Here is a 13,514-nt window from a genome sequence, read left to right as displayed (position 1 = left end):
TTGAAGACAATCAATGACCATCCTAATGGGACTGCACCCGACAATGGCCAGGCATATCCAGTCGACACGTTCCGCATGGTTCAGAGCAACATTTTGGCGGATGATTATCTTGCAATCGAAGGTCTCGTTGTTGACATGAAGAATGGAGGAATTGGATTCCGCAACCACAGTGCGCCGCCGAGGACTCCATATGGAAGCACGTGGTCGGAAGACCTTCTCTTCATCGAGCCGGAAACTCGATGTGTGGACACGAATTTGACTCTCGACTTCAGCCTCCCTAGGTTTACTAGCGAGGAAAATATCGGCACGTATGTTGACCTTGTGCTGACCGACCGCGGCGGATTTGCGAATCTGGATCTATCATACCCAAACTACTCAGTCACGAACACACAGCAGAATCCGCAGCTCTGGGATAGGGCATACAAGGGCGCGTGGATCAACAATGTGTGGTCTATGTTCTTTATGAACGTGACGAATCCCAGGAATGTTAGCGACCCGGATTCTAGGGCATTTACGTACCTGAACTCGCATGTGGGAAAACAGTTTCCATTAACGTCCGAGAACGGCACGAAGTCGCCGCCTATTACATTGAGCTTAAATGGACTGATAATCAGCTCCTTCTATGGGTACTACCTGAATGGCTTGGACCGCGGGGTTGAGCCGTACAATTCTACAATAACGAACTTTACTTCTCCAGGTGAAGACCCGTTGTATGAAAATCCCTTCAACATCGAGTCGAGCAACTTCACTTCAGCCAGTAAGTTAAGGTTGATGGCATGTGAACTTTGGTATCTAACAGAGCCAGGTACATTGTGTGCCGGTAAAGCTGGTGCTGATGCCGCTAATCTCGATAACTTTGTCGCTGCCTGTGGGTTGGTTTATGGTGCACCGAACCGAACAGACGGAAGGTCGTCGATTGTTTTTGAGCCCGGCAGCAAATGGTCTGTTCCAATGTACTCTTGCATCATGACTGCCAAGGCGACAATCAAAAGGGTGACATTCCAGTTCAACGGAAGCGACGACTTGTCCGCCCTCAAAGTCACTCAGATAAGCAACAAGGTTTATCCAGACGAGGAGTCCAAGCCTCTTTGGGGAGTCGAGCGCACGGACAAGAAACTTGCCGATGTCAAACCTTTATGGGGCTTGATCTCTAGTCCAGAGCAAGGCAATATCAGCCTACACACAATCCGACAAGAGTCGCTTTATCTTCCAGGATACGAAAGTGGTCTCAGGTTCTCGTCCCTTGGGGGGACGCAAAATCTTCCAGGTGCTGATTTCTACGCCAAGGGAATTGCGTCTGTGTTCAGTGAGAACGGAGGCTCTGATATCCCGGATTATACCGGACGAATGAATTTGGCCATGTATCGTCGGTGGCAAGAACTGTCCGAATCAGCTGAAACCACTGCGAAGATCTTGAACTTGATATGGACTGATTTGTCCTCCAATGCCGTCGTTGGCACAAGAGGGGTTCACGGTGCGAGAAATCAAAGCCCCTATCTTTCCTCTAATCTAGAGAAACGAGATGTCACCGTGTCGGAGCCGTCGTCCAACCCTCCGCGGGTTAAATATATGCAACGACGGGTTCGCTATCGCTGGGCGTACGCTATTCCAGCTTTTATTGTGCTTTTCATCACCGCTGTAATTGCGTTCACCACACTGGTTTTCGTCTTGATTGGTCGGGCCAACATGACTCGAATGCGTCAATACCTCAACAAGACGTCCCAAGGCCGGATCTTCACGACCTACTTGTACGGCCAGAAAGGGGAGACCTTTGCGCAAGCATCGCCAGCATCTCCCTCACTGGCGCCAGGTTCAACGAGAAGATGGGTGCAGAACGCGGGCAAGAATCCAGTTACTGTGGCAGAAGGAGCCAATGATTCCCTTGTCATTCATGGGCCTCAGATAGCCCAAGCGCAGCCCTTGCTGCAGCATCCATCGATGCAGACTCAACCCTACCAGCCTGTTCCCTCCACTAATGGTGATGAGAAATGATGTGGATGACTACCTTTAGTTTGTACTCGGTATTGATATTTGGGTAATATTGACCTTATTCTTCAGGGTTGCTACTCAATTCGCACTCCCGACTCGATACTTTGGTATGGAGACAATCTGATGCTTTCGGTAGACAAAGGCTGTCGTGCTTCTGCCTTGCTCCACCTTCGCCGAAAGACTTAGTGAGCGCAGAAATCACAGAGGTCAATATCTGAAAAGATTCTCGTAAATCATTGTATAAGGGCAATATGGGTGCCCTTTTCTTGGCCTTTCTAGTTCATTGTGTGGATGATATCGCCGCAAAGTTTCTAACTTTAACCCTCTCGCTAGTCATCCATGTAGAACATAATCATCTGTCTCGCAGAGTGACTCTTTGGTAACAGCAAACATGAGCGGAGGAGATCCCAAGTGAATATTCACAAAATAACCAATCGCCGAGGCGAGAAATAGTATACAGTGGAAATTTTTTCTTCTCTTGGGAGATCAACCTTCGTCTTCACACATTTTCCTCTCGCTTTTACAGACTCTGCTCATGGCAAATTAAAATGGCGGACAGTGTTTATGTCCAATTCCGCAAAGATGGAGGGGTGGAAATCACCAAGACACCACCCTCTTCTCGTGTGGATTCCATGGACCTGTCCAAACCTCGCGAGGTGGTCGACAGGTTCAATTCCCTTCCTCAATACCTGGACTACCCGGCTCCCTGTAGCAACCGCTGGGTATTCTGCGTGTGGCCTTGCGGTCTCAGCGCCCCGGCAGACTTCTTGGTATTGCTGAATCCTCGGGTGGATTTCGTCCATATCGATGGCCCGCATAACATTCTGTCTCGTAACGTGATCGAGCAAGGAGCCATTGTGTCCAGGTTGCTGATGGAGAGCTTTATTAACGGGATGAATACCCACATCAACTGGCAGATCATGATGGCAATGAGAGACAACAAATTCCGCAAGAGACGTGCTGCGAATCTTGAGGAATATAACGACATGTTCATTGACCTCAACGGCTTATTCATCCAAGATACAGCTCCAGACAAAGTTGCTCCCTGGACCTGGGCATGCAACCAGAGCGAACTGGCAAAGGCTGTTTCTGCAAGTCTTGATGGAGAAGCAATAGCTCACAAAAGGCTCATACATGTCCATCCTATGCTCGAGAAGGAGGAGAAAAAGATGAACGAGGTGTTGTCTGGTCTCAGCAGACTTGTTCAATGGGCTTTGGCCGTAGAAGTCCTACGTCTGCAGAATCTGATGGACGATATGGTTTTGGAAAATAAAAATGGCGAACCGAGAGTCGCCCGACTGCTAAAGATTGCATACACTTGTCCAGAGTGTGAACAGCGGTCGGAAGTTGACTATCGTCGACATATATATCCACACCTGGCGCGACTGGGATACGCGTCGGAAAGCCCATCAGATTCCAATGGTAAAGGCAAACACGATGAAGAGACCAGTAGTCCCGCAAATGGCCACGGAGGAAAAGCCACTGATAATAGTGAGAATGTCAATGGGAGAAACACCGAAGAAACGGATGACTCGGAAAAGGATCAAGATGAAAGGAAAAACAATGCTGCTGGCAACAATGACGAAGAGATCAGAGACTTAGCCAAAAATCGAGATGATGAGCAATCCAATAGCCATGACGAGGATGATAATGGGGAAAGCAAGCCAGGCGGCGAAAGCAATGACGATACCGGAGACAGCGAGCACCCTGACAACAACGACAACGGCATTGATAACAACTATTTTGATGACGATATCTTTTGTAATGGAAGAATCCCGCCTCTTCTCTTTTTCAACACGTTTGCCGCGCAAAATCGAGTCGCCTGCCGGGTTGCTGCTAGATTGAATCTGATGCTACCAACCAGCGAAGAGAATCACATCACTGATATTGAGTACCTCTTGCCCTCACAACTCGTTGAAATCCATGGAGAATTTGGTACTGATCAAATCATCAGGTATCCAATTCGCCGTCTTGTCATCACTTCACATGACAACTACGAGACCATGGAACTACTTTTCGGACCGCATTGGCACCTGTCCATGAAACTCCGGGATATTCTTCGTCGACATCGCTTGATGGCCATGATGACTCCACCATTCGGCGCTCCGTTGTTCGGTCGTTTCGACGCCTGGGATGAGGGGAGCCCCATCAAATCAATCAATCCGCCAACCGTGGAAGAGTATGACCAGCTGACTCAGATTTTCCGTCTACAAGGTCATCTACGCCATGCAATGGACTATGAGCGTCGCCAACCGAGAGAAGCCGAAATCCAACGTGTCAGAAATGAGCATCTTGGATCGGTGCATCGCATGATCGCGGACATGCTGATGGACCTTGCGGTGGATGGACTCGATCAAAATCGGAATTTGTTCGATGTGTGGAGGTGATAAATAAAATGAGATGAGGATGGAAGTAAGCACTCACTATTCCTGCGTACTGGCATTACAGTTTGACACATGTATAAAGAAGGTTGTGGTGTTTTGTAGCTTCTTGCAGGTGAACAGTTTGATGAGTACCGTTCAGTTGTTACTATGACGGTTTGTAAGTCCAGCACTCCTTTCTAGATGAGTTGTGTCAGCATTGTAACGGACTGCATGGCTTCAGAACTTAGGTTTCAGTTTGGTTCTAACCCTAGCGTCAACGTACTAAATCCGATAGATTCATCCTTCATTTCCCACGGTGTTGCTGAGCAAAAAGTATCAAGTCAAGCTCGATACAAACACGACAAAAGTAACCTGAAGCCCTTGGAAACCATTGTAGAGGGTCCAGACACGGGTCGCTGCTGAAGGCGTACGTCCTTCGTTGAACACAGCCCAAGACCTGCTCGACTGCTTGAGAGGTGAGAAAAGTATTTCATGCAGCCCTGATTTTTCTGATACTCTCCTCCAGATCATGGCCCTAAAAAGAATCCAAGTGTAATATTTCATTTAAATTGATTTCTTCTCCAACCACCCCGCAAAACCACTCCCCGAGAAGAGACAGCAGATATCCTCAAAATTGCCCTCTATCGCATTGTGTACAGACGAGTACGTCCTTTATTGATTGAAAGATACCAACTAGGCAGCGGACGCCGAGGTACTGCGTCCACCTAATGAAAGATTACCTGTAAAGAGTACAGACTGAGAGCAAACACGTCATCCGTTCGGGGATGTTTTCTGATTTTGTTCGTTGAGCGAAAAGGTGCGGCAAGTATCCAAGGCAGCCACAATAATGAAACACATCCTTTATATATTTCATCCTCCTCAACAAATATTTGGAAAAACTGTGTACATTGATCTCGAGATGAGCGATGTAGATACATCAGGGCCGTTGAGATGTCGCGAGCCTGATGGTTGATACGTCTTGTTGGCCGAATGAGGATCATGCAAGTGTTGGGTAGGTACTGGTTCTGCATGCATCAAGCTTTCTCAGAGCGTTCGAATGAATTCAGAACAGCAATGGTCGAGTGAGAATCTGAAGTCTATTATCTATTACATTGAAGGTCGTGACGCAGAGTATTCTACAGTATAGTATGTCCACCAACGCCCATACGCCACCCTCTAAAAGATCTCAACGCCTCGAAGACATGCCTCTTCATGGAATCCACCAATGCTTATGTCGGAAAACACCATCTTCCCGATGCTCAGCACCGCGATCCTCCATGCGACTTCCGCTCCAGTACCCCCAGCGCCGGCGCGCTTCCCACACATACCACTTGCCGACCGCCTCCGCGTCTTGCACCCATTGCGACGCTTCCTCCCCGTACTGCTGGCGCACTTGCTTTGCCAGTGACTCCCCGCCGTTCCAGTCTTGGACTGGGGTTTCTTCACTCGGATCTCGTTCGAGATGGGTGAAGGAATACGGCGAAGACTCACAAATCGGCATCACGTAGCGATACGAGGGATAGGCAGCAGACATGATTGAGAGGTGAGTGCCACCAGGGTTGATGACACCAAAGTGCCAGACTTGCCTGCCATCCCGCTGATGCACCAAGTTGCGAATAAGTGACTGGCCTTCGTACTCGGGAATCAGGTCACGGGCAACTGAGCTGGATGGTCCATCCAAAGAGTTTGTGGCCTGCAATAAATCGAGAACTGTTGGTACCACCGACATTGGCGAGACTCGCGCCTCCACTTGTATTCTCGGCAGTCGCGGGTGGTAGAAGACGAGAGGAATTTGAAAGGTAACGATATGAGTATTGGCATACGTGCCGGTCATCGAAGACACTCCATCACCAACGAAAGAAGAGCCATGATCTCCCAAAAGGACCACCAATGTCTTTTCTGCCAGGTTCAACTCTTCAAGCAGATGTAACACGTCTCCCACCCATTGATCGGCAAACCTGATGGTGTTGAGATACCTATTGAATGGCTTATCTCCACCAAGCTTGCCCCCGAAATAATCCATCTGGGGCCCAAACTCATCCGGAGTTGCCCATGGGTGATGTGTGGAAGTGGTTAGGTGCGACAGTAACAGGCGCTGGCCATGTTCTTCAGCATCGAGCAAAGACTTGCGAATATATGGCTTCAAAACTCGTTCAGAGTAGCCGAAATAGTTGAGTTCGGGACCCTCGGGAGGGAACTCGGCATCGGCACTTTGCAACACCTCGCGATCGATGACCTCGTCAAATCCCATTGCCTCCATAAGCTGGCTCTGGCGATCCATTGCGCTGGTTGCTGCTTGCATAAAGACACTTTTCCACGGCAATGCGTTCCAAGAGGAACCAGAATGATTTTGAGCATTCATCATCTTCATAATTTGGGGGAGGCATGGCTGGTATATCTCCGCTTCGATTTCTTCGAGAAAGTCTACCGGGAGAGGATTCACGCCACAATGCGATGAAAGGAGCGACTTCAGCGTAAAAGTGCTGCTGGTCACAGCTCCAACGACATTGATCCCACCTTGCGTGGAGTTGACTTCCCTACCGAAGCCAGCGTCCTGGCCGGTCACTTGCTCTGCGTTAACTGACAGTGCAGAGGGATCCCCTCGCTGGGAAGATTCCCTCTTAGCATTCTTCCAGGACTCTTCCATGTTGCGGTACAGGGAACTATCTTTGATCAAAGGGAAAACATCCTTCCGTGTCGACTCGAGGCTCATGATGATCACATGCTTGATTTCCGGACCAGCGGAATCAGAGAGAGCGTTCCGTAGCTCTTCAACCAACGACTCGTCAAAATTGTATACCTTAAGTGGATCGAGAACACTGTCGTACCCTGGCGGCATATGCTCGCGCTTCATGTCGTCTGGCATCTTGTCATGAGGGTGATGATGGTGATGGTCGTCATCATGATCATGCGGCGCCTCGCCCGGGCGCAAATCCGGGGGCAATAGGAAACTCGAACCGCGATACCATTTCTCAAATCCGGGTAGCGGTTCTCGGGGGAGCCATAATGGTCGATCTCGAGTCACCTCCCACCACGGCGAACCAGGTTTCCATCCTCGAGTGGTGTTTGTCGGCTCCAACCAATTGGCTCGATCCACGAGCTTCGTCAACGGAAATTGCTTCGGTCCATCTGTGGGCGATGGGTCGCACAACGGACTTCGGCGCTGAAAGACAGCCTCGAGCATGGTGAAGGGTAAAGTCCCACTCATGTGACGGTAAGGTTGTTCCGGCCGCACGATGTGGAGAACCGAGACAATCCCAACGATAGCTACAAATTTGATGCGACCCCAAAGAATGTTTCCCGTCGGCCTCCGCGTTTCGGTCACATCTTCGTCATCATCCACTTGGTCGCCCACGAGCTGATAATGGTCCGCTCGTTTGTAACGCAATCGCAATCTTCGGGAAGGCAGAAGCGCTGCCCACGACTCGAGCATTTGGCCAGTCCAATTGTAGAGCGAAGGTGTCAGAAGGTACGCAGCGACCGAGAGCACGGCGATCACAACAGACGTCGACATCAAACCGGTGAGCAGCATTTTAATGAATCCTTGCGGTTTCGAAAGTATCTTGCCCAACATCGACCATCGAATCTCGCCGCCTGTTTCGAGGAAGAGGGCCACCTGGGAGGCGGCGCCGAAAATGATGGGAACACTAAGAAAGGCATTAGCAGAGAAACGAGCGCAAAGCAAAGACACCGCAGAGACATACCATAGTAGTAATGTAGCAGTCAATGAGCATTGAAAGATCAGTCGTGCGAGGAAGATTACAATCACATCTGGCGTCACAAATGTGGGAAAATACAACACAAACAACGGCAGGGAGATGCTAAACAGATGTGAGAACAGATGCAGGAACTTGGCACATAGCAATGCCAAAATTGTGAGGGCAAAGAGGAATTTCCGGTTCAATACGGCGGCGAGCATGATTGCCCGCGTGCGATGGCGGTGATGCCGTTGAACATCCGCCAGGTAACGCGCAAAGGGTTAAGGAGGTAGCAGGATGCACACCATGGAATGAAGCAAATGCAACGGCAAGAAAAACAAATAAAAAAAAGAGTAAGAACAACAACAAGAAAGAGAAGAGCAAAAACTACCTATGTACAGCCACACATGAAGAGCGCCCAAGAGGAGGAGAAGCAGGTTGGATCTGCAAGCTCTCTTGGGGAGGTAGGTTAATCATCATAATTTACGGCCCACGCGCTGAAGGTACAATACGAGGACTCCTCGACGAGGGATAGTTTGGCCGAGGGACGGCCGCCAACGGTCCACCGTGGCGAACTGACGACCAATGGGTCGACGTAAAACTTCAACCCCTTGAACAAACCTGGGTTCATACTTCGTAGGTATGAGGTGTATTACTGCGCTCCGTCTTGATTGACTGAACCCGGCAGAATCGATGCGGAATTACATTCCTTGAGTGTCAGAAGGAAGACATGCCGTTCTGCATGCCTTCTGTCATCATCTTGAAAGGGAAACCACGGCTCCCTTTCGGGGGGCAATGGCACGTGGCCGACTTCCTCTGTTGACTTGGGATTGCCGTGCGAGGGAGCCGACCAGAACGGATTAGCCTATGAAAAAGCGGTGATTGCTGGATCTGGTCGAGACCCAGCGTGTGATTGGGTGGTTTCAGGCGTGGGGTCTAGAAAAAGCTGAAAGCTTTCTGTTTCCGGAATAGCGCCCTCCGTGTCTGGCGATCTTTGGAAATGTGGAGTAGTGCGGAGTGGAGGCTCTGTCAGAGACCAGGAAATGCGGCGATTTCATTCGCTGTGACACTAGGCTGACATGGCAAGGTAAAAAGCTTGAATGAAACGCCCCACCTCCACTGGGAGCAGCGAGGGGTACCGGTCAGTGAGCTGACTCGGCCTGAGGTATGAACCTTGGCAGGAACAGAGACCGTCGGAATTTTATTTTTCCCTGGCGATATTCGCGGAGTAGCGGAGCCCGACTGCTGGAGAGGCCGGATTGAGGCTCTTCTTACTCGGAAGTTTCTGGACTCTCGAGGCCTGCCCTCTCCAAGTGCTTCCACCTCGATGGCGTCTGGCTGCAGTTCAACCGCTTATACGAGAACGGTACTCCGCACTCATTCAAGTCATCGTTCCTATACCCCGCTCCCCCTGGTTCAAGTCCTTGCCCGCCTTCGGAGGGACGGAATTGCCGCATGGGATGATGTTGGGTGCTGTAATATTGAAGTATCAGTACTCTGTTGTCCGTACTCTTTGGCCTCAGAAACAGCCTTTTTGAGCAAGAGACGATGTCCTGCACGTGAACATTAGCCGTGGTTGAGTACTACGAAAGCTCTGTTCAATTGCCGTTCTGCTTCAGCAAAACGGGCTTGCGCAAATTCTTGATACTGTGGCTGAGACGCCTACGGTCTATTTCAGGCGTTGCGCTACTTGTGAAGAGTGTTCTCCTCTTCCAAGCCCCCAATCTATTCGTAAATGTTCTTTTCGCGGGCGAATTGGAGCGGTGGGTTGGGCTGTATTGGCTGCAGGTGATGTCTGCGCCCCATGCACCCTTGCATTTCGGGCCATTTTGCATTCGATGCGAGTCCGAGGTCGATTCGAAGGTCTGTGCAATTGGTTTCTGATTTTTCATGAGAGGCTGGCGGATTTGCAAATCTGACGGTTCGGAAGGTTTGGTCTACCAGTACTCCATACAGTATGCAGAATTCCAACTTTGTTAGGTCTGGCAAGGATGTTTCTCATGAAGGTAAACGTTTCAGGTGCAACCATTACGTATGATCTCATTATGCCCCTTGACCGCTTCATCGCCTTTGCCCTGAGCATCGTCAGCTCTACCTACATGTGACTATATGACGAAGAGAAAAGTCCAGGGCACTGCAATTGGGCCAATGGGTCGATGTGGAAATAAATAAGAGTGGCACGTTGCGACCCCTTGAATGAAGAACTAAAATGCGAAGAAGAATACCAGAAAGAAAAATGAAATCAATGCAGGATGCTGAGAGGAGCTGTCAGTTCGTTTGAAGGAGTGATGCGATCCATTTGCCTTCAGGGACGATCATCATCGACACGATTCAGCTGGGAGCTTCCAGTCCCAACATTCCAAGTTCCCGCAAATTGACCAGTCATTGTGCGTTTCGGCGTCATGTCGCGTGATCAACTCGCTTGTCGTGTTCCGGACATTGGTCCTGAGATGGGGCTTTGGTTGCAGCCGGTTGATCAGATTCGCCGATCACACAGTCGGCGCCACTGAAGCTCTCCGACGATGCAACCGTCGATGCAATTGACACCGCAGAACTGATTCTTCTGTGGAAGAGAGATGGATGGTCGGGTAGAGTCAGACCGCTCATGGACTCCGATTCGGACTGTCTCCCCGTCAGGAAGGATATGGTTGGCCTGAGTCTCCTCCACTGGAGCGAAGTGAGGTACCTACACGTGTTTCACTGTCACGACGAACTGTCCTGGCGTCCCTTGCAGCGTAAGCGTACTCCATGATCTTTGCCACACAGAGCCATGAGTAGGCTGCCGTCTTGGACACAGGCACCCGCCGTCGATACCAGCGGGATTGATAGAACATGGAAGTTGCGGTTGGATCGCTGCGCTCGGCGATATTTGCGCCTTGCCCAGAGTCATTGGAAGAGGGCATTGTGGGCATCCAAAGGTTATCGATAGTACTAAATTTTAAATAATGCAATCACAATTCGAACGAAATGTGCCAGCGCTGGCGAGAGCGTCCTTTCTTTATATGTGGTGGATCAATTCTTCGTGGTCTCGTTATGGCTTCCGACAGGCAGATCGATTCGGTCTAGACAATCAGAACGAAGAATATAGCTGGCTCGACTGCGAACGGATGGTAATGATATCATTCTTTGCAGCGTGTGCATGGTCTCTTCTGCGTCTTGGTTATGCATGCCCAGAATAATCATAATACCATTGGGAACTGGCCCGGCGCCTTCCCCGAGACGTTGTCTTCCGAGGCAACATATGCCGATTTGGGTGTCACGCAGAGTTCTTCCACAGAACGAGGGCACCGGCCACAAGTGCTTCAAACTGAAGAACGGAAGTATATTAGGCATGCTACGTAGACCATTGCTTCTTGATGTCAGAAAATGCGAAATTGATCAGAAGCTCGGCTTGTTTTGATACCATGGTACCAGCATTACTTGATTTCTGCTAAGAAAACGGGCGTTCGAACTCTATAAGTACAGAAAGAAACGCGTCCTTCATTCCTCCAGCGAGAAATCGAACGCCTTGAACGCCGTTTTGAACGCTTCGGCATCTCGTGTCTCCTCATCTGTTGACTGAACTGCATCTCTCCAGTTGATCCGGTCCTCGAGTTGCAACAACTTGGCCATCACACGTCGACCAAACTGGAGATCGAATCGGAAATCTGGGGTCAGAGGGAGAATGAGGGTTTTCAGATTGTTTCCATCTTCTGTGTTGTCTCTCGACGGCTGCCACAGCCATAAACGGAAGAAATCACCAGGCTCATTTTCACCGTCTGGCCGCATCGACCGCTCAAACTTGGGATAGGAGAGATTCTCTGCTTCCACTTTGAAAGCAGCTTCAACGAGGCCCTTTGTGATCATATCGGCAGAAACAGGCAGGAATTGCCAATGGATATGAATGCCATTTCCTCGGCTGACTTCCCACGTGACAGCACCGAGTTTTCCCCCAGCGCGTGCTTGAAGCATTGCGTGCAGCGCATCACGGTACCGCTGCATTTCGCGATATGTAGAAACGCGAGTCTCTTGCTCTGTGATGGCGGTGAACGTTGGTGCGTGGACCAGTGGGATGATCAACATGTGACCAGGGAACCCTAAGGATGGGTACGTGTCTGCCGTAGGGAGCGGACCTTTTGCCGTGGTGACATAAGAATCATTTCCAATCGAAGTGATCAAGTGCGTTGCAATGTCGGGATTCGAAAGGCAGAAGAAGCATTCGCCGGGCCCTGGCGGTGGTTTACGTGCACGCTTCTGTGGCCGGTAGAAAGCATCGTCGCCTCTCGCAAATCGATGGAAAGTCCCGTCATGCGCACTTGAAATTGGACGCTTGCGTGTTACACTCGCCAATGGCGACGCCGTAGCTCCCGCCGGAACAGTCGACGGCAGGGGAGCGTCTGGGTCGAACGTAAAAGCATAAATCCATTTCTCTTTGGCTGCGTTGTTAACCGATGCCAGGTTGATGAATCTAGTCAAATATTTGGCATCAGGAGCCTCTTCAGACTGTAGATGAAAAAATGGCTCTCGCTCAAAGAAAAAGTCTCCTCGAGCGGAGAAATGATACCGGGGTTTCAAGGTCGAGCAGATATCAGCCACACATTGGACTCCATTAGGCACAGTGGCACCTTCTGGAATGGACACATTTGATCGCTCGAGAATTGATTTTGGCCAGTCGTTTGTAATCAAAATATCAGCATTATGGACTCCGTACAGTGCACGCGCATCCGACTCGGTATAACGAGCATAGTATCTGTTATTGACCTTGGGGTCATTCGTGTCAGATGTGATTTCCCCTCCGAGAGCAGCAATGCGGATGCCCTCCGAAGTTTTCAAAGTGCCTCTCCGGCCAATGAAGTAGAGATTCGGGCAAACCTCATCGTCGGCCTGAATTTTCTCAATGACCCGCGTCGGGATGGGGTGGCTTCCAACGCTGAAATACGTTGGCAAGGGAACACTTATATTACCCTGAAGAAGGGCAGAAATCTGCTTCAAGTCTTCTTCTTTAGAGCAGTCACCGAAAAGGTCACCGGCAACAATAGCAAATGAAAAGTTTTGTTTGGCCTGCAGTCGGGCAAGTTTCGTGAAAACTTCATTGAGAGCACAATTCACATTGCCAATGACAGCACTGCAAAGCAATTGTTAGCAAAGTTCGAGGAAAGATATAATGGAGGTTGCTTGAGTACTTACATTTTGGATAACATGGCGGCGAAGGTGCCAGATATGCATTACCAGCACGTTAATGACAGGCACCTGACATAGAACTGAGCTCTCAAAGCAACGTCCCTAGTCCTCTGTAAGGTCCTAAGGTAAGAGCAATTTCAATCTACAGCTAGGACGGCATCACATGAAACCAATCAATGACAGCGACATAGAATAGGTGAGCGCTGTTATGTATTCTCGACAGGCAGTTCTTCTGAAGTTATGGTAATTCTTCCGGAGCTTCAGAGACCCTCAACATTCGGCGACAATTGTAAATCACGTGACA

The 13,514-nt window shown here is 49.8% G+C and overlaps 6 protein-coding genes across 6 annotated transcripts; 3 read left to right on the top strand and 3 right to left on the bottom strand.

Moving 5' to 3' along the window:
* Positions 1 to 75: 75 nt before the first annotated feature.
* VTN49DRAFT_529 (uncharacterized protein) lies at positions 76 to 1,992 on the top strand (the record flags this gene model as incomplete). The annotated part of the gene is made up of 2 exons (XM_069413330.1): positions 76 to 757; positions 806 to 1,992. The coding sequence occupies 2 exons, from the start codon at positions 76 to 78 to the stop codon at positions 1,990 to 1,992; spliced, it is 1,869 nt and encodes a 622-aa protein (XP_069271220.1).
* Positions 1,993 to 2,537: 545 nt separating this feature from the next.
* On the top strand, positions 2,538 to 4,376 carry VTN49DRAFT_528 (uncharacterized protein; the record flags this gene model as incomplete). Its single annotated transcript, XM_069413319.1, has 1 exon — positions 2,538 to 4,376. One exon carries the CDS (start codon positions 2,538 to 2,540, stop codon positions 4,374 to 4,376), a length of 1,839 nt encoding a protein of 612 aa, XP_069271219.1.
* Positions 4,377 to 5,562: 1,186 nt separating this feature from the next.
* Positions 5,563 to 8,271, bottom strand: VTN49DRAFT_527 (uncharacterized protein; the record flags this gene model as incomplete). The annotated part of the gene is made up of 2 exons (XM_069413308.1): positions 5,563 to 7,999; positions 8,057 to 8,271. 2 exons carry the CDS (start codon positions 8,269 to 8,271, stop codon positions 5,563 to 5,565), a joined length of 2,652 nt encoding a protein of 883 aa, XP_069271218.1.
* Positions 8,272 to 9,841: 1,570 nt separating this feature from the next.
* VTN49DRAFT_526 (uncharacterized protein) lies at positions 9,842 to 10,428 on the top strand (the record flags this gene model as incomplete). The annotated part of the gene is made up of 4 exons (XM_069413297.1): positions 9,842 to 9,913; positions 9,981 to 10,005; positions 10,070 to 10,151; positions 10,302 to 10,428. 4 exons carry the CDS (start codon positions 9,842 to 9,844, stop codon positions 10,426 to 10,428), a joined length of 306 nt encoding a protein of 101 aa, XP_069271217.1.
* A 22-nt stretch (positions 10,429 to 10,450) lies between these two features.
* VTN49DRAFT_525 (uncharacterized protein) lies at positions 10,451 to 10,962 on the bottom strand (the record flags this gene model as incomplete). The annotated part of the gene is made up of 2 exons (XM_069413286.1): positions 10,451 to 10,672; positions 10,741 to 10,962. The coding sequence occupies 2 exons, from the start codon at positions 10,960 to 10,962 to the stop codon at positions 10,451 to 10,453; spliced, it is 444 nt and encodes a 147-aa protein (XP_069271216.1).
* A 568-nt stretch (positions 10,963 to 11,530) lies between these two features.
* On the bottom strand, positions 11,531 to 13,230 carry VTN49DRAFT_524 (uncharacterized protein; the record flags this gene model as incomplete). Its single annotated transcript, XM_069413275.1, has 2 exons — positions 11,531 to 13,154; positions 13,217 to 13,230. 2 exons carry the CDS (start codon positions 13,228 to 13,230, stop codon positions 11,531 to 11,533), a joined length of 1,638 nt encoding a protein of 545 aa, XP_069271215.1.
* Between the last annotated feature and the right edge of the window lie 284 nt (positions 13,231 to 13,514).

Source organism: Thermomyces lanuginosus, assembly GCF_041956635.1.
Source record: "Thermomyces lanuginosus strain ATCC 200065 unplaced genomic scaffold VTN49scaffold_17, whole genome shotgun sequence".
Lineage (NCBI taxonomy): Eukaryota > Fungi > Ascomycota > Eurotiomycetes > Eurotiales > Trichocomaceae > Thermomyces > Thermomyces lanuginosus.
Note: the sequence above shows the minus strand (reverse complement) of the source record. Positions and strands in the feature narration are given on the sequence as shown.